The 20,068-nt window shown below is 43.6% G+C and overlaps 2 protein-coding genes across 2 annotated transcripts; both read right to left on the reverse strand.

Annotated features, from left to right (window-relative positions):
* Window positions 1–1,024: 1,024 nt before the first annotated feature.
* On the reverse strand, window positions 1,025–1,963 carry LOC132584165 (olfactory receptor 10A7-like). The gene has a single exon (XM_060255972.1). The coding sequence runs from the start codon at window positions 1,961–1,963 to the stop codon at window positions 1,025–1,027; it is 939 nt and encodes a 312-aa protein (XP_060111955.1).
* A 9,854-nt stretch (window positions 1,964–11,817) lies between these two features.
* On the reverse strand, window positions 11,818–19,060 carry LOC132583594 (olfactory receptor 11A1-like). Its single transcript, XM_060255217.1, has 2 exons — window positions 19,013–19,060; window positions 11,818–12,792 (listed from the first exon to the last, which is right to left on the reverse strand). The coding sequence occupies exons 1-2, from the start codon at window positions 19,058–19,060 to the stop codon at window positions 11,818–11,820; spliced, it is 1,023 nt and encodes a 340-aa protein (XP_060111200.1).
* Between the last annotated feature and the right edge of the window lie 1,008 nt (window positions 19,061–20,068).

The raw sequence follows: 20,068 nt of genomic DNA on the forward strand, positions 1-20,068 counted from the left end.
TGATAACAAATATTCAGCTGGAAGCTCTACCTGATTTCTAAGAACTTCCTATCAGTGTCTGGTCCCATCCAGCATAGCCCGTCAGTGTCAAGGACCTCTGCTATTTTTGTACATCTGTTTCTCACTCTCACATAGAACCTAAGACAAAGATCAGGAGATGTGAGTGGCTCAGATGTGAACCTCTGTTTGCATTCTGGGTGAAATTCCCATATCCTTGGCAGCTACCTTGGAGTGTGTGAGGCTAAACAAATGCCATTGTCTTCACACTGGGCAGAAGAGTTTGATTTCCAGGCAGGAGAGTCTCAACTGAGTGGTGAAGAAAAGAAAGCAATGGTTTAAAAAGACTTGGTTCCATTAAACCCCTGTTTTCTTCTGTATCCACAAACCACCATAAGCTGTTTTAGACCAGTCATGAATTTCAGTTCATGAACCAAGAACAGGGCAAAATTTACCATGAATTTTACTTGTGATTTAGTTTGTGCCCATACGAGTAGTTCTGAGCACTAGCAACTTTTCCCCAAGAGTCTTGGGAAAACTGGTGGAAATAGGCACTACCTTCTTTTTTTTCTTTTCTTTTTACACAAAAGCACAGCTAAGGTATATTATGTTAAACACACATTGAGAATGAAGTCTTCATATAAATCTATTCTGTAGTAAGTAACGTGGTACATTGATGATGGTTTTGGAGGGAAATGACAAGAATTTTAATTTTCTTCTGACTTCTTCAATAGAGGGACTTCTAAGCTGGTATATGCAATACAGGTTGCTTTTATAGTGGTGTGACGTTTTGATAGGCCTTCACAACAGAACATTCAGAACAGCATTTAAATTTTTATTTATGTCGATAGAAAAGTGCAAAGTTTTCCCATGTGGTATGATAATATTTATTATTGTCTGATAAATAAACAAGGCACACATTTTCACACAAACAAAAATCAGTTGTCTACCCTGAGGAGGTTCAGTAATTTCTGGGTGACCAGGTATTTCCTCAACACTTTATTCAATCCATCTAGACATCCTGAAATTAAGAAACTCTGTTGCTAAATTTCCTGGTGCATCTGTAAAATGCTTCCTTCACCTCTCGGTTTCTCAAGCTATATATGAGTGGGTTGAGCATGGGGGTCAGAACTGTATATAACAAAGAGAACATTTTGTGTAGCTCCTTCAGGGTCATAGTTTCAGGAACAATATAGACAAGGAATATCGAACCATAGAAGAGGGTCACAACAATGAGGTGGGAAGAGCAGGTGGAGAAGGCCTTCTGTTGTGCACTTTTGGACTGAATTCTCAAGATGGTGAAAATAATGCAGATATAGGAAGTCAATGTTAGCACAAAAGGAGGGACTGTTCCCATAAGGCCGAGAATGAAAGTTGCAAGTTTTACAAAATAAGGATTGCTACAGGAGAGGTTTGAGATGGGATATATGTCACAAAAGAAATGATCAATTTCATTGGGTCCACAAAATGTTAATTGTAACATAAAAGAGGTTATAATGGTGTTGGTCAGTAAGCCACTCATCCAAGATGTAGAAGCCAATTGCAAGCAGAGCTTCCCAGTCATAAGAGACGTGTAGTGTAGAGGTTTGCAGATTGCCAAATAACGATCGTATGACATCATGGCCAGAAGGTAACATTCAGTGGCTGCAAAGAAACCAAAAAAGTAATATTGGGTAATACAGCCCCCAACTGATATGGATCTGTCACCTGTTAGGAAACTGGTCAGCATCCTGGGTAAAATGGTTGAAATGTAGCAAGTCTCCAAGCTAGACAAATTCATTAGGAAAAAATACATGGGAGTGTGGAGGTGCTGGTCTGCTTTAACTAGTACAATGATTAGGAGGTTCCCCATAAGAGCCAAAATATAGATTGCTAAAAATAACATGAAGAGGATAATTCGCAGTTCTAGGCGATTTCCAAATCCTAGGAGGATGAATGTTATAGTGCTTGACTGATTTCTCCGCATTTCTGTTTGCTGGTAAATATCATTCTGAAATAGAATTTGAACACTATTAGTCAATTAGAGAACACCACTTTTTCCTTCCTTGCCTCCTTCTAGGGTTCCCCATTTCCAGGTAGTGGTTGGAGAACTCTTGAGATTATAACTGATCTTCAGGTGACAGAGACCAGTTCACCTGGATAAAATGGCTGCTGTCAAAGGTAGACTCTATAGCCTTATACCCTGTTGAAGTCTCTCCCCTTCCCAACCTCTGCCTTCCTCATGCCCCACCCACCAAATCTCCAGGTATTTCCCAACCTGGAAATAGCAATCGTACTTCCTAATACATAGCTCACAGGTTTTTTAGCCTCCAGTTCACACATTTTTGTCTTAGTTCAAGAAGGATGGCCCCAGGGCAAGCTAATTTATGCTGTAGCCAAATCGCTCACTCACAACTTTAACACCAGTAGCTCACAAAGTAGAATTTTTGCTCACAAGATTCCACCGCTTAGAGGGAGCACTGCTCTAAGGTCTATTTAGGAAACAGCAGGTGTCCTGTATCACTGAAAAAAACAAATGGAGAGTTCACATGTTTGAATCTTCCCTCACAGTTAAAGACATAGAGAAAAAAAATAGCACATGTTGGGCAGAGATAGATAGGAAGTGACTGTGCCGAGAACATATTTTTTCACAGGGTTGAAGATCTACACCACATACAAAGATCTATTGCATCCTATCTGTGTTCAAAATGGAAAGCTGGATATTTTAAAACATAAACAACTTCTGAGAGAGCTTAAGTCAAGGATCTGGATGGTTCACTCAGGGCCAAATGGCATATTTTGTCCCAGTTTGGGTGTGTAAATTCTGGCTGCCAAATCTCTGCTGGGGAAAACAGCAACAATGAAGATGCAGATAAAGGGATGAGAAGAAGGAAGATTGTGTTTTCTCACTGCTGCTCAAACTCCTCTCCAGCTTCCCTAGCCCTTGTTTACTGTCTACCCAGTCTTCTCATTCCGCAATTCGACCCTTCACATGGCCCATTTTTTCCCAAGCCTTGTGTGAAGATTTCCATAGTACTTCTCCTCCTCTGCTTCTTTCCTCAGAGTACCACAGGTTCTCTCATACCACTTTCCAGAATCTTGTTCTGCAGCCTGCTATGTTACTAGTTGTTCCATCCAGACATGGTGTTCTAATCCACATAGAAGCCCCTACAAATGATATTTGGACTAGTGTTGCCAGATTGAACTCAGGAAATATCTGGGGACACTGGGGGTAGGGCCAGGAGACCTTGGAGGTGGAACCAGGAACAAGGTTGTGACTAGTATGATTGAACTCCAATGACGGTTCTGGCCATCACATTTAAAGGGACCGTGCTCCTTTTAAATGCCTTCCTTTTACTGGAAAGAATGAGGGATGGGGGCACCTTCTTTGGGGGAATCATAGAATTGGACCCACTGGTCCAATCTTTTTGAAACTTGGGATTTTTTTAGGAGAAGCATCAGATGCTATGCTGAAAATTTGATGCCTCTGCCTCAAAAAACAGACAAACCGCCCCCCCCCAAGCCCTAGATACCCAGAGATCGATTCTCCTTTATGCCCGAGGGGACTGGTCTCCATAGGGCATAATGGAGTGCCCAGTGGATTGTAAAATCCCCCCATTGCTTTCTGATAACCCTGAAGCAAAGGGAGGGCCTCCAAACCAAAGGATCCCCTGCCCCCAACTGGGCACTGGCAACCCTAAGTCGGCCCACACTATGCATCTAACGTAAACCAGACTAGTACAATATGACACAAGCAGAAAATGAAATCATAAATATGTTTAGAGTCAAGAAGTCTGCACTGTATTTAATGCGATGTGTTACAGTTGCCAACTGGCAGCTAGGGGCTGGAATTCTCCTGGAGTTACAACTGATCTTCAGAATACAGGGATCAATTTATCATGGGCAGCTTCAGAGGATAGACTTTGTGGTACCACATCCCTGCCAAGCTCCCTCCCCTCCTCAAATTCTGTGCTTCCCAGCTCTGCCTCCCAAGAAATCTCCAGAAATTTTCCAGTCCAAAGATGGCAACACTAATATGTGTGCATAATATTTTTATCGGAATAACTTTTTAAAAAAATGAAATCTGATTTTCTTTTAACCTAATGCAAATGAGACTCTGAGATGATTTTATTTATTAATTCACTTCATGTATAACCTGTTTCTCCCCAAAGGGGCTCAAAATAGTTTACAGGATTCTCTCCTCCATTTGATCCTCACTACAATGCTGTGAGGCCAGTTAAGCTGACTGTAAGACCGGTCCGAAGCCACTCAACAAGCTTCCATGGCATAATGAGGATTCGAACTTGTGTCCTCTGGATCCCAGTCTGGAACCACCTTGGGAGGAATGGTGGCTCAGTGGTAGAGCATCTGCTTGGTAAGCAGAAGGTCCCAGGTTCAACCCCTGGCATCTCCAACTAAAAAAGGGTTCAGGCAAATAGGCATGAAAATCTCAGTTTGAGACCCTGGAGAGCCACTGCCAGTCTGAGTAGACAATACTGACTTTGATGGACCCGAGGGTCTGATTCAATATAAGGCAGCTTCATATGTTCATATGATCACCTTATAAAATAACTGGGTATAGGAGGTCCACCCTGAATTCTACTCTTCTACCAGCTTTTTCTAAGAGGCAAATGTCACATCACATGCAAATCTGATGTTAAAAAGTTTGAAAAGCAGCTTCAAGGAAAGGACAGTTTGTGAAGAGAAGCACAGGCAACTGAAACAAAAGATTGGCAACTGAACCCACATTTGTTATGAAATGAGGAAGCAGTTAAGTAGGCAAGGTTAACATACCAGAAGTATTTCAGGTATGGTACCATTTATGGTACACAATTTAGAAGTTCAGGAAGGCAAAGAAGGTGCCTCCCTTCCACAAACTCCATCCTTTCCAAGTTCCACCCCCCAAATCTCCAGGAATTGCCAAGCCTGGAGCTGGCAATCCTACAGAACAGCTAGGACTCAAAGACAAACTAGACAGCAAAAGCTTTTGTTAATTTTGTTAAACAAAAATATTTTTAATTAACCAATAAGACTAATAAATCATTATCACAGTCATTTACATGAGAACAGAAAACTAGGATTGCCAGAGTAAAAATGCAATATGGATATTCAGTGAATAGAATAGGTCCTGTTAACCTTGGAGCTAGATGGAAGTCAGGCACTTCATATGATTTGTTATCATTTGTTGTTTGGGTGATAAGAAGGAACCTCAGAGAAATATAGGGTTGCCAAGTCCAAGTCAAGAAATATCTGGGGACTTTGGGGGTGGAGCCAGGAGACATTGGGGTGGAGCCAACAGCAAGGGCGTGATAAGCATATTTGAACTCCAAAGGAAGTTCTTGCCATCATATTTAAAGGAACTGCATACCTTTTAAATGCCTTCCCTCCTTTGGAAATAATGAAAGATAGGGGCACCTTCTTTTGGGGTCGTAGAATTGGACCCCCTGGTCCAATCATTTTGAAACTTGGAGGGTATTTTGGGAAGAGGCACTGTATGCTATGATACAAATCTGGTGCCTCTATCTCAAAAAACAGCCCCCCAGAGCCCTGATACCTACAGATCAATTATCCATTATTCTATGGGAATCGATCTTCATAGGGAATAATGGAGTGGCCAGCAGACATTCCCCCCCTTCTGCTTTCTGATGACCCTGAAGTGGGGGAAGGGCCTCCAAATCAGGGGATCTCCTGTCCCTAACTGGGGATTGGCAACCCTAAGCTCAGAAGGCAAGTTCACCCAGTGACACTGCTTACAACAGCAGCCTTAATTCAGCATGCCTACTTCAAAGAGCACTCCCAAATCAGCGTGCACAAGGTTGGGGCAGCTCTCTTCAGCAGGAAACAGAGGCACTACGATCTTTCTTGCACCTAGTAGGGAGTAAGCTCAGCTGAAACACTGGGATTTGCTTCCAAATAAATGTGCAAAAAGAAGAAGATTATGAAGAAGTGGGATGACGGAAGCCTGTGGAATACAAAGCAGCTGCAAATTGATCCCAGCAGGTTCAAACGCCGGGATTGGGAAGTGAAAGCCAGAAAGCCGGGGGGGGAGGGGGTGGCAATCCTACAAGGGCTAGGCAGTATGCAGTTAACTTACCACTCCCCCCCTGCCCCGCTCCAGGAGGCCCTTTTATCTTTGTGTGCGTGACTGCAACCAAAGTTCCCTTCAGAAGATCAGACGAAGGGGGCTTTGAATCTTGAAAGCTGTTTATAACCCTAAAAATCTTGGTGGTCTCTTAAGGTGTTCCTGGACTCGGCTTGGCTCTTCTCGTGCAGAGGAACTGAGCTCTCCACCTTAAGCAACTGCTCACAATGAAATCGCTCCCAGACGCCATACCCCCCACCCCGCTTCAAATTTTTGGAAAGCGGGAGAGAAGGGGGCTAAACCTGGGGCCCCCCGGCAGGGCGGGAGGTTTGGGAAGCCTAGAGAAATATTAGATTGGGAGCCAGTGGTGACACCCAGCAGCCTTGAACATGAGTTATAGAATATTCTGCTAGAATCTGAAATGCCATGCACTGGGCAGGAAATGTTTCTTATGACTGCCCTTGTTGCTATTGCTACTAACACATATTTATGAAACATAAAGAGCATGCAAGCTGTTGTAAAACCATGTAGATGACACAGCCCCTTCCTTCAGGCTGATAAATAAGAACAGATAAGCTAATGGACAGGGAAACTTCACCTGGATAGGGAAAGTGAGGTGAAGGGTAGTATGTCAGGAGCAAGTCAATTGTCATATTAGAAGCAGAGAAACCTAGGTGCACATCCCAGTTCATCCATAAAGACCATGGGGTGATTTTGGCCCAGGCACTCTCTCTCTCTCACACACACACACACAAACACTCAGCCTACCCTACCTTCCAGGGTTGTTGTGAGCGTAAAATGTAACAAGGGAGAACAATGTATGCCTCCCTCAGTTTCATGGAGTAATAGGACAGAAAAGTACTAAATAAATAGAGAATATTAGATCAGGGTGGGTAAATTCTTCTGGAATTAAACCAATCTCCAGACTTCATCTCCCCAGGAGAAGATGGCCACTTAAGAGGATACACCATAGGCTTTAGGCGAAATCACTACCCAAGCTCCCCTCCTCCATAGGCACTGCCCTAAAAATCCAGGAATTTCACAGGCCAGTGTTGGCAACCACAGGAGAAAAGACAATGCAAAGAAGGCAGCAGTAGGAGATCTTATTAAAATCAAAGGAAACAAAAATGAGGACACTGTGCATAAAGTACATAGCCCGGAAGAGAAGCAGAAAGATTCATCTGGAATCGTGTAAAGTTCCTCCTTGTTCTCTGGCTTCTGAGAACAGGCCCTGCCCTCATTGTTGTGAACTTCATCATGACAAGGTCCAGAAAATGCACATTTGGGGAGTATTAGACAAAATCACAGAACTATTTGGAGTTTAGAATCCACAATGCTTCAGTGAAAACTGGAATTTGCGTGGTATAAGTTTTCAGTTCTAAAAATCTTAATTCCCCTCCCCCAGTAATTAATAAGAAACATTCCACAAGCATGGGATCAAGCTTGCAGATTCCACTGTGACAACTCCAGACACAGATCTTTTCCAGAAACGATTAGCTCACTACCAATTTTGTTAATCATGTGGGTTTGTGGTTGAGAATAGGTTGTTCAGATTCGTTGCAGTTTTGGACCAGTGGAAACTGTTTCAGAAGGGTACCTTTTTCAGTCCATTGCTGCAAAAAATCAACTCTTGTGGCACCAGAAAAACTCATTCATTTTTATTCTAGCATATGTTTTATAGACTATAGTATAACATACTTGGAGAGTGGATCCTCTTTAGGCTATTTTATATTTGAGATTAGGAAGCAAAAAAATAAATTGTAAACCACAGGGTCCCAAGGTTAGGAAATGCAGACTGGGGTGTAACTACAGAAATTTCAAATGTAATCAAGGAAAGGAAAGTTCAAGGCTGTGAACGAACCGGAATATATGAAATAAAGGTGACTCTTTCACACATATTCTGTGGCTCTTGCTCTCACCACCATGTCAACTGACTTGGAGAAGACATTTCTCTCTTTAAATTACTTCTCCAAGCCAAGCCAGCTTTCTTTCCATCTCTCCCACCCTCCTCCCATCTATTACTTTCTTTCCATCTCTCCCTCCCTCCTCCAATCTGTTTGCCTGCCTGCCTTTCAGCTCTCAAACATCTGATGTTCATGTCTAGTGGCTCTCAAACATCTGACATTTATTCTATGTGGCTTTTACATTAATCAATTGGCCACCCTTGTACTATCAGTTGGCATGAATATGCCATCCAATTTTCAAACAATTTTAGAAAACTGCTCAGTTTTAAAACTGTCATGAGCTCAGGCTGACTGTAATAGGACATCCTCCTTTATACAGTATGCCCTTGCTCTCCCTTGCTTGAAGTCTTCCTTATTATCAGCTGACTCCAATACTACTCAAGCTCTGTAGGGCAGAGGAGTAGACAGAGAAAGAAAAGCTGTTATGAAATAAATAATCAAATGTCCTGTCTAAAATTCTGTGAATGGAGCTGGATATTTACCTCTAAAATGCTCACAGATGGAATCTCTGATGTGTTCCATTCGTCATACTTCATTCCTAAAATACATGTTTCTCCCATTTGCCTTCTTTAAGCTTTCATTTGTGCTTCAGATGGCAGTTCTTCAGGTTTCCTTTACCTTTCATTCATTCAGAAGCAATATGACAGCTGGTGCTTTTTTGTTATTGTTGTTTTTTCTGTATGCTTATGGTCCACATGAAAAAAACAAACTGGAACAAATGAAAATGGATAATCTCAGAACGGGGTGGGTGGGGAGTTCTATTTCACTGGTCCTTGACTTTTCTTCATTAGTAAGCCCAGTGATAATAAACTTCAACTTTTCTCTGTTGAGAATAGAAGGGAGGAAAAAAGAAGGGAGGAAACTTCAAACCTCAGGGACTTAGCTGGCAGTTATCAATTTTTTAAAACACTAACTCCAGTAGTAACTTCTTCTTTAATAGACAACAATTACATTTGAGATTAAGTGGCACTATCCCATCATTTTTAAGAAAAGCTCAGCAAACAGTACACTGGAAATAAACTGATGTGATGTTGAATGAACACTAGGGGTGCATTCACTCTACAGTAACTAATGCGTTTTACATCCAGATTTTTACTGTGTAAGAATAGCAAAAATCTGGATATAAAACACTTTAGTTAGTGTAGCATGAATGCACCCTAGAGGGAGCAAAACACATGGGTCGTTTTCGCACTTAGCGTTTGCTCCCCTTATTCCTCGGCGCAATTATGTCCGGATCATTTTCCTCGTTTTCGCACATTGCCTCTTTAGTGGAGTCGCTTTCCATGAAGCCCCGGCATCGACTTGAGTTCGATGCCCTGTCAATCATTTTTTTTTAAAGCGCAAGTCTAATTGCGTAACAACGTAACAACGTAAACCGCATCACGTGTGCCGCTTCTGCTTATGGAGTGGCTGCAGCTGTAGTATCCTCCACAGCCCTTTATGTTTTAACAGAAGCATTCACAGTGGAGAATCCCAGCACTAGATTCCCCCCCCAACACAAATTCCAGAGTTGCGTGTGTGTGTGTGTGTATGTGGCAGCTTCTTCCTTTCCCAGCCTCGCTCCCTCCCGGGTGGTGAAGCTGGGATTTCCTCCGCGCTCTTCCCCCTCCCCGGCTGGCGCTTGCAGCCGCAACGGGGACCTGACTGACTCCTGCTGCCAGAGCTCCCCCCCCGCCCCATTCTCTCCTTCCCCTTCTGTGGCGTGTGTGAAGAGCCACCTCGCGTCTATTTTCCGGAGTTGCGAAATATCGCAATAACGAAGAGAGAGAAATCGAGGGGGTTTTGTGTGTGTGTGTGTGGCAGCTTCTTCCCTTCCCAGCCTCGATCCCTCTCGGGTGGCGAAGCTGGCATTTCCTCCGTGCTCTTCCCCCTCCCCGGCTGGCGCTTGCAGCTGCAACGGGGACCTGACTGATTCCTGCTGCCAGAGCTCCCCCCCCGCCCCATTCTCTCCTTCCCCTTCTGTGGTGCGTGTGAAGAGCGAGCTCGCGTCTGTTTTCTAACCGAGCAGAATGTAGCCAGGGAGGAGAATGCAGGACTCCAACTTCCCATTTTATACATGGCGATTTTGTGCAGGTCCAGAAATGCTGGTGGAACAGCTGAGGGAGGCATTGCCTTTTTAAAACACACACACATGAACGCTTTGGCCCACGCCGGCACTAGATTCCCCCCCCCCAACAATGTATAATGTATAATGCAATTTCGAAGTTGCGAAATAACGCAACAGCGGAAAAGCAACCTCACATACCCACCGCTTCAGGAGGGGTTTTTTTTTCTATTTGTTAATTTCGAAATATCGCTATTACGCAAGAAAGATGAAGTTTTTTTAAAAAAATGGCCGTGCGGGCAATTTTGGGAAGCGCCGCGAACGGCTGATGATTGGCCAAGGGGGTGGATGGGGTGGGAGGACGGAAAGGGAGAGGGTGACGCCCACAAAGCAGTCGATCCGGTGTGGATGGATTTCCCACAGCAAACTCCGAGGAGTGGATCCGGTGTGGATCCGGAGGTTTTCAAAAACTCCGGAAGGAGGTGGATCTAGATACTCCGGCGTGAAACCCCTGCAGCACCGGAGCAAGACGCAGCGCCGGAGCAACAGGTGCGAAAACCAGGAAAAGATCCGGAGGTAAATGGGGTGCTACGCCAGAGTAAACACTAGTGCGAAAACGGCCATGCAGAACAGGTACTACACTTCTTTGCACTTTTAATTCCTCAGATACCTCAGGGCATTCCGAATGCCTTGATTCGGAAAGGAACTGGTATGATCTCAATGGAGGCAAGGCTTTGAATCATGACCATTCAGTATTGGCTGAAATTAATTTTTTTCCCTAAGAGGCCGACAAGCTTAATCTTCCAAGATATCTCAGTTCCATCATGGCTTAGGGTCATAGAGGAAAAACTTCCCTATTTTGGCCTTACAAAGCAATATCTTAGCTCTCTTACATATGATAAAGCCAGAGAGCTGGTGAAACAGAAAATATCAGATATGGCCAGACAGAATGATCTTAATAGTACCTCAAAATGGCGTACCCTTGTAGAACCAGTTAATAGAATAGCGCCTATGCCATACTTATACCAGCTGGAAAATTATGAGTACAGGAGAATTTTTACCCTCATGAGATGGGATGCAGTCTTGAACGGCAAATATAACAAAATACCTTTTGAAGATCGTATATGCCCCTGCGGTGATGAAGGGGTAGAATCTTTGGTGTATGCCCTGTATGACTGCAAGGTGTACAATATTCACCATGAAATCCTTCCTTTTCCTGCAATATTGCGTACCATTCTTAATCAAAAAATGCAACAACTGAGGGATCTTCTGAATGATAGGAACCCTGTGGTTTTACTCAAATTAGCTAAATTTGGCTGGCTTGCCACCAGAACTAGAAAGTCACTCATATCTCTGAAGGGTAATAGCTAGGCATTTTCTTTCTCTCTCTCTTAGTTGGTAGTTTTTAAAATGTTTAATCCCATTATAAACTGTATGTATGGTTTATAACTGATAGTAGCAATTGTACCTCTGTTCTCTCAGCACAATTTATATGGGTTACTGTAGCCAGCATTGGTTTTATCTGCATTGTTTTTTCTGATTTCTGCTGTGAATAAACTTAAACTTAAACATACTAGAAGATCTTCAGGCTCCACTTGGAGGCTTACTACCCTATGTCTGGCTGCTTACTACTATTCAGCAGCAGCCCCACTATGACAGCCAGTGTGGCATAGGAGTTAGGCTTCAGCAGACCAGGTTCTTGCTGTAGAAGCTGACTGGATGATTTCAGACCAGTCACAGATATCCTAAAACTATGAAACCCTGTTGCTAAATTTCCTGATGCATCTATAAAGAGCTTCCTTTACTTCTCGGTTTCTCAAGCTGTATATGAGGGGGTTCAGTGTGGGAGTCAGGACTGTGTAGAACAGAGAGAAGGTTTTGTGTACCTCCTTCAGGGTCAGTGTTGCTGGAACAGTATAGACCAGGAATATTGACCCATAGAACAGAGTCACAACAATGAGGTGAGAAGAGCAGGTGGAAAATGTCTTCTGTCGTACTTTTTTGGATTGAATTCTCAAAATAGTGAGGATAATGCAGATATAGGAAGTCAATGTTAACACAAAAGGAGGGACAGTTCCTATGAGGCCAAGGATTAAGGTTGCAAGCTTCACGATATAAGGATTGCTACAGGAGAGGTTTGAGATAGGATATATGTCACAAAAGAAATGGTCAATTTCATTGGGTCCACAAAATGTTAATTGTACTGTAAGAGAGGTCACAATGGTGTTGGTCAGTAAGCCACTAATCCAGGATGTAGAAGTTAATTGCAAGCAGAACTTCCCATTCATGAGAGACGTGTAGTGTAAAGGTTTGCAGATTGCCAGATAACGATCATAAGACATTGTGGCTAGAAGGTAACATTCAGTGGCTGCAAAGAATCCAAAGAAAAACCACTGTGTGATACAGCCCCCAACAAATATGGATCTGTCACCTGTTAGGAAACTCATCAGCATCCTGGGTAAAATGGTGGAAATGTAGCCAGTCTCCAAGCAGGCCAAGGTCAACAGAAAGAAATACATGGGGGTGTGAAGGAGCCGGTCTACTGTAACTAGTACAACAATTAGGAGGTTTCCCATAAGAGCCAACATATAGATGACTAAAAACACTATAAAGAGTAGAATTCGTAGTTCAAGACAATTTCCAAATCCCAGGAGGATGAATTTTGTATTGTTTGTCTGATTGCCCTCAGTTGCTGTTTGCTGGTAAATTTCAAAATCATCTTGTGCCTGTAATACAGATTGAAAAACATTAGTCAACTGAAGAACCCCCCGTTATCTCTCTTCCCAATAATGCATAGGGCATTTTTGATGTTCACTATATACAGGGTACAGCTGCATATAGTGAAAAGCATGTAGCAAAGTTTTCTGAATACTGTACCACTTTGGAATGGAAATGGACGGGTTACAAGCTGAAAACCTTCCTCACAGTTTTATTAAAAACCTCTATTTATCTCACAATAGAAAGAAGCAAGAATCCATCTTCCCTATGTATCAGAGAAGTATGGGGCTTACGTGGTGTGTGTGTGTGAAAATGTACAGCACCATAAAATTCTGGAGCATTCTGTGTGCATCAGGACAGACAAAAGGAAATCCTGCTTTATACAGAGAGTGGTTAAAATGTGAAATTCTCTGCCAAAGGATGTAGTGATGGCCACAGAAATAAACAGCTTTAACAGGGGATTAGATAGATTCATGAAGGATAAGTCTACTAGCTATGGTAGCTGAGGGGAACCTCCACATTCAGAGGCACTAAGCCTCTGAATCCCAGAGCCAGGAGGCAACATCAGGGGAAGGTCACAGCTTCTATGCCTGTTGTTGGCCCTCCAGAGGAACTGGTTACCCACTCTGAGACAGGATGCTGAATTAAGCGGACAATTGGTCTGATCCATGAGGGCTCTTCTTATGTTCTTATGCCCATTTTAATAGAAAGCTGACTCATAACTATTCTACACTGTAAATACACAAACAACTTACATTAAAAAAAACCCTCTAACCAACGATTTGAATAGGGCAAAATTGCATATTCTCTCACGACTTGGAGGAGTAGATCTTTGCTGGAAAACAAAGGGCAGGATGAAAAGCTACTAAATAAATAGATAATGCTAGACAAGTATGGATAAGGAAGAATATTTTAAAGGCATAAAGTAGACCAGGAGGAGGAACACAGTTCCTAGAACCAACATGTAAGAAATTGGGAGTGCAGGAGGAGAAGGGGGAAAAGAGGAGGAAGCACTAAAGATCTTATGAAGAATACAGGACAAAATGTGTGTAAGGACAATGTGGAGATAAAGAATGAGCAGACCTGCAATTTTTATTGTGATATGAGAATATGTCCTGCAACTAAGGGAGAATAGACTAAATCAGAGTGCTACAGTGGATTTTATAATCCATTTGCATTCTTTGCACTTTAACACCCTTACAGTCAGCGAAAACCAGAAATACATTTAGAACTTTCCGTTCTTAAAAATGAGACTCCCCAGAATTTAATAGAAACATTCCCCAAGCATGGCATCAGATCCAATTTTATTTTCTCCTCCAAAATTATCCTACTCATGCCAATATGACAGCTCAGGCAAAGCTGAGGCAGAGCTTCCAAACACTTTGTTCAGAGTTATATAATGCATCCTTCTAACCAACTGACTTCAATGTGATTAGGGCATCCATGTTATGGCACCCACAGGTCCCACCCATGGACGCCAACACCATTTTAAAGCTTGAAGTCCAGCATTCAAAAATGCTGCAAGATTCAACAATGCAGGACCTAGGCGATCTTGTTCCCCAAGATTCCATGTACTGACACAGCCCTTCAGAACCTCCTTTGTTTTGTAAAGGAGGGGATACACTATGTCCCCCTTTCTTACATCATTCTCCTCTCCTTCGTTTGCTGCATGAGGTAGGTCTAACTGAGTGTGTGACTGACCCAAGGACAGTGTGCAAGCTTGCCTGGCAGACTGGGCATCTGAGCCTGGATCTCCTTGGTCCTAGTACAACTTGTGTGGCATACAGCCATGTTATCAGATATATGAGATTAGGAAGGGGAAGGGTAGAAAGGTTTAGGGACAAATTATTCATGAAATGCAAAAAAATACATGATGCCTAATTATATAAATTTCAGATGTAACCAAGAAAAGTCCAAGGTTGTGAGCTACAAAACAGAAGATTTGGAATAAATTATTTCCATTCCCACGGTATATTAACAAACTCTAAATAAAATTTGATAAACTTCTTTTTTTGCTCACAACATCCAACTTTGAGGAAGTATTATATTCAATTCAAAAGTGTACTTCCAAGTATGGTTAGCTCTGTAGGAAACAGGGTTTTAAGACAACTCTATTGCTTTCCTGGTAAGTCACGGAACTGTCCTACAGAAAATAAAATAGTGATAATCTCAACAAATATCTGATCAATCAGATTCAATGACAAATGATTTATATCTTCTGCTTTCCTAGCTGACAGGGAATGTAGTGGAATCAATGCCATTACTTTGCACAGTTCTCTTGATTTCAGCAGATTGCACTGTTCATCGGTACGCATATGATGCAAAATGTCCAGACAACCTTTTCATTGTTTAGAGGGGTTTTTTTAAATTCACATGCAATTTTAAACTATCATGAAAAAGTAAAATGCCCTGCCTCAGATAACAGTGAATGAGGAGGAAAAGCTAACACACATAAAATATTTTTATACTTTAAATTTTTATTAATTTTCCAACCATAACCAACAACCTTAAAACACAATAAACAACAAAACAAGTATAATAAATACATATACTATACTTCAGGCACTATTGTCATTAACACACATAAAGCTAACACACATAAAATATTTACCTCTAACATGGTTACAAATGGAATTCCTGATGTGTTCTATTCATGTTCCATTCCTAAGACACAAGCTCCAGTTTGTCTTCTTCATTCCCCAGTTTGTGCTTCAGATGGTAGTTCTGTAGGTTTCCTTTCTTTTTTGTTCATTAAGTAGCAAAATGCTAGTAGCTTTGTTTTCTTTATACCTAAACTCCAGATGAACAATAAAAGGTGTTTTGATAAACAGGTATTCATGGGACTAGGCAGGAACTTTTGTATTTCACTGGAGCATGGCTTCCTATATTAGTAACAGCAAAAGTACTAAAACCCAATCTTTCTATGTTGGGGGCAGTCAACAGAGGAGAGGAAAAGAGAGGAAACTTTTTACCTAAGGGAATTTGTACTTAGCTGGCAGTTGTCCATTTAAAAAATTACGTTAATTTTAGTCCTAACTATAGCTCCTTATAGATAATAATTACTTTAAAATTAACCATCACTGTATCTCTAAGAAATTCATCCCAACCGCCTGCAGCCTCGCTGTAAAGACGAAGGGACACATTTGCCACCCTTGGGGGAAGAGAGGAAGATTGACAACCCAATGGGCTTGTGCTTGGGGGCGGGGCTGGCTGCAGCAGCAGCGCACCTTCCCCACTCGTGGCAGTCTCTGTCTGGCGATCAGTCTAGGCAGGAGATCTTTTAGCTTGCTCCTGCTTAGATCTTATCAGTTTCAGTTGTTTTTCAGGCGTTCCTTAAGGGAAGATTAGGTGGCTGGGCAGGAGCATTTTTGCTTGCTGGCTCTGGTCTTGTCAGTTCCCCTTTTCTTCTGGGCATTTTAAGAAAGATCGGGGGCTGATTGAGTTGCTGATAAGGCAGGGCAGGAGCGCTTTTAGCTCGATCCTGCTTCATTTCAGTTTCCTTTGGCTTCCCGGCATTCAGGCTTTTCAGTGGAGATCAGGTCGCTGATAAAGCCCGTGAGCTTGATTTTAACTGCAGTGCATTGCTGAGGATCGGGGCTGTTGTTAGGTCTCTGGTGAACGCAAGGACATGGATTGGCGTATATCCATTATATGGCTGGTTTAACCCTCCCTCCCCCTCTTCCCCCCCTTTTTAAAAAGGTGTTTCTTGGGTTAGGCTTTTTGCTAGCATGGAGTACAAACTCCTCTAGAGGTTGGGTGTGGGGGCAGTATTGTGGTATTTTCCCTTGTTGGTATTGGATCAGTGGGTGACGTGAAAGGCCTCTACCAAAAAACCTTTTTTTTGGGGGGGGGGGGGCGTAATTTAGCTATAGTGTTGCAGCAGCCATTTTTATGTCCCCTTTGTGGCTGTCTTTTTGAATCAGAGGGCAGCCATTTTGGGAGCTGTGGAGAAGCGGCCATTTTGGCTGCAGCTTTGCTATTGTCGCTGGAGGCTTTCTTGCTGAAGAAGGTGGCAGCCTTTTTAGGTGCTGTGCAGGAGCTGCCATTTTAGTGGAATTTTTGGCAGTTTTCTGCTCTTAGTAGTTCAGGCTGATATTGTTAAAATAACTGGGGGGAAAGGGACGGGGAAGTCCAAGGGAAAACATCCTGCATCTAAGGCTTCTAGGGCCCCGCCTAAGAGGCCAGCTCCCCCTTTATCATCTTCGGATGAGGAGGGTGATGAGGTGGTAAATGCTGCTATTTTGCAAAGGAGGAGGCTTCTGGAATTCCTCCCTCACAGGGTTTAGACTTAGGCTTGGGGAAAAATTCTAAGGCTGCATTTCAAGCAGGTATTTTAACCAGGTTGTCTATTCTCGAGGGCAGGTCTGCTGGAAACATCGCAGGAGGAGCCGGCCATTCTGGTGGTGCACAAGGGCGTTCAGCTCCATTTCCTATTGATTCTGGAGCAGGATCGGTGCTGGTACTGATTGGCTCTGTGGCTAAGACTGGAGTTATGCCACAGTCATACACTGGGCTGGCTTGGCTGTGGGGTCCATGGGGCCCTCCTGCTACAGCTGTTACCAGCATTGCTACAGGGGCTCAAGGTATCTCCTCCTCCCCTGCCACGAGTGCACAGCAAGCTTGGGTTTGGCCATCTGGGCAGTTTGGCCCCTATGGGCTGTGGCTAACAGCTGGACAGCAAGGCATGTCAGGTCCCATGATGGGGGGATGGGGCTTCCTTTCCCTTTGAGTGCCTCTTATGGGGCTGTCCCTTTCACCGCCTTACCTTTTGGGGACTTAGCACTGCCTTTAGGGGACCGTTTGCTTCCAGCAACGAAAGATAAGATTCTAAAAGGGGAATATGTGGATGTCTTCTCCCTCCTGTTCCGGGAGCTGGAGAAGAAAGACAGAGGATTTGGATGATAAGGAGAAAGAAAAATTGAAGAAACAGAAAGTTGACAGGACTTGGGCCAATTGGCTACCTGGGTTTTTTTCATATATGCTGGGGTGATAGCATGGACTCAGCCTTGGAGGAGTGCTTCACTTATACAGTATATGGATATTATTTATAAGGGGTATACGATGCTTAATGGCCTGCCTGGCTTCAATATGACCAGGAGTTCAGGATGCTCTATACCCTTCCCTTCAGTGGGATCGTATCCACCAGCAGCTTTGGCTCCAAGTCATGTCCCCTGCTCGACCAAATTTGGACGACTGCTCTGATAGCGGTCATTTGGTGGCCAGGGCATCTGTGAATTCTTCCTCTTCTTCCCACAGTTCTGCAGGGCAGGCGGTTCAACCCCACTTTCTTTGCTGGGAATTTGGCTCCCAAGGAGTGTGTAGCAGGAAGGCTTGCCAGTACAAGCATGAATGCCCCTTGTGTGGTGTCTCTCACTCCTTTAACAACTGCTCCAGAGCCCGGCCACATAAGGGCCAAAAGAAGCCGGGTGGGGGAGGAGGCAATTACCAAGCTGGAAAAGGGGCCCAGTCCGATAAGGGTGGAACCTCTTGAGCGGTGGCTTGCCCAATATCTGCACTATGTTGATAGGGTTTATCTGTTAAAGGGTTTTATGTTTGGTTTTAGGATTCCTTTTCAGTGTCCCCAGGTTGCATTTCAGTCAGGGAACCTTAGTTCTGTTAAGGGTATGGAGCAAGTAGTTAGGGGTAAGATTGCCAAGGAATTGACGAAGGGCAGGATTTGGGGTTTGCCTAACCTTCGGGTTTCCCCCTTGGGAGTGGTGCCAAAGAAGGCAGCTGGTGAATTTCATTTGATTCACCATCTCTCCTATCCCAGGGGTGCATCAGTAAATGATGGCATTCCTGAGCATTTATGTTCTGTTAGGTACATCAGCTTTGATCAGGCCATTAGTGTTGTACGATGCTGCAGTTAGGGGGTGGAGATGGCTAAATGTGATATTAAGTCTGCCTTTCGCCTTCTCCCTGTCCATCTGTCTGACTTTGAGCTCCTGGGTTTTTTCTTCAAGGGGCAATTCTATATGGATAGAGCTCTGCCTATAGGTTGCTCTGTCTCATGTGTGGCTTTTGAGCGCTTCAGCACATTCCTTGAATGGGCTGTTCATGAGAAAGTGGGTTTACAGGAAGTGGTTCATTATTTGGACGACTATCTCTTTGTGGGTGCTGAAGAGACTAAGCATTGTGCAAAGTTAATGTCTGGCTTTCTTGAGCTGGTGGTGGAGCTGGGTGTTCCACTGGCATAGGAAAAAAGGAGGGTTTAGCCACAAGACTTACTTTTTGGGGATCGAGCTGGACACTCTGGCACAATTGTCCAGAATACATGTTGAGAAAGTCATTGATTTGAGAAATAGGGTTGATTCTTTCCTTCTTAAGCGGAAAGTTACTTTAGTCAAGCTTCAATAGCTTGTAGGGCATCTCAACTTTGCTTGCCAAGTTGTGGCTCCTGGACGTGCCTTCTTGTGCAGGCTTTGTGATGTGATGGCTGGTCTACGACTTCCACAGCATAGAACGCAGGTTACAAGCTGCATGAGGGCAGACCTATTGGTATGGCAGGAGTTTTTTGAGTCCTTCAATGGGATTTCTTTTTGGAAGGAAGACATGAAGCTTGAAGCAGAGCTTCAGGTCATGTCTGATGCTGCCAGTTCCTTAGGTTTTGGGGTCTATTTCTGCAGACAATGGTGCACGGATGTGTGGCTGGATTCATGGGGCCAGGCGGGATTGAACAGAGATCTTATGTTTCTTGAGTTCTTTCCCATCCTGGTAGCTGCTTGGCTGTGGGGGAATTATATGGCAAATCACACTATTCATTTTTGGTGTGATAACATGGCTGTGGTACATATATTTAATTCCCTTACATCCAAGTCGCAAAGGGTTATGAAATTAGTGCAGGCTTTCACTCTGTGTTGCCTGTGACTTAACATACTGTTTTTAGCCAAGCATGTTCCCGGGGTGAATAACGGGGTGGCTGACACTCTTTCTCGTAAACAGATGGAGAGGTTTCGTCAGCTGGCCCCAGAAGCCGATTGAGAGCCAGCACAAATGCCCAAGGAGCTATGGGTGATTGGAGAGCCAAGGTCTGCAGAGCGATAGGCCTAGCCATTGTGCCCAGAACCAGGAAGTCTTATGAACGTGCCTTGCAGCAGTTTGAGGACTTTAGGTCAGAGGTAGGGCATCACATTGTTTGGCCCTTCCCAGTGGAGCAGTTGCTCCACTACTGTGTTGCTTTAAAAGGTAAGGGATTGGCCGTGCAATCCTTTAGGGGACACCTGTCTGCTCTGGCTTTTGCTAGTAAGGCTTTTTGGTATAAGGAGGAAAGATGCTGAAGGGCTG

The sequence above is a fragment of the Heteronotia binoei genome, chromosome 15 (genome assembly GCF_032191835.1).
Source record: "Heteronotia binoei isolate CCM8104 ecotype False Entrance Well chromosome 15, APGP_CSIRO_Hbin_v1, whole genome shotgun sequence".
NCBI lineage: Eukaryota > Metazoa > Chordata > Lepidosauria > Squamata > Gekkonidae > Heteronotia > Heteronotia binoei.

Bases quoted from the DNA above. Each gene is read 5' to 3' on its own strand.
- LOC132583594 (XM_060255217.1), bottom strand. From the start codon at position 19,060: ATGTATTCTGGACAATTGTGCCAGAGTGTCCAGCTCGATCCCCAAAAA. The intron at 12,793-19,012 runs GTAAGTCTTGTG...TCTGTATTACAG, and splicing joins TCCAGCTCGATCCCCAAAAA to GCACAAGATGATTTTGAAAT.
- LOC132584165 (XM_060255972.1), bottom strand. From the start codon at position 1,963: ATGCGGAGAAATCAGTCAAGCACTATAACATTCATCCTCCTAGGATTT.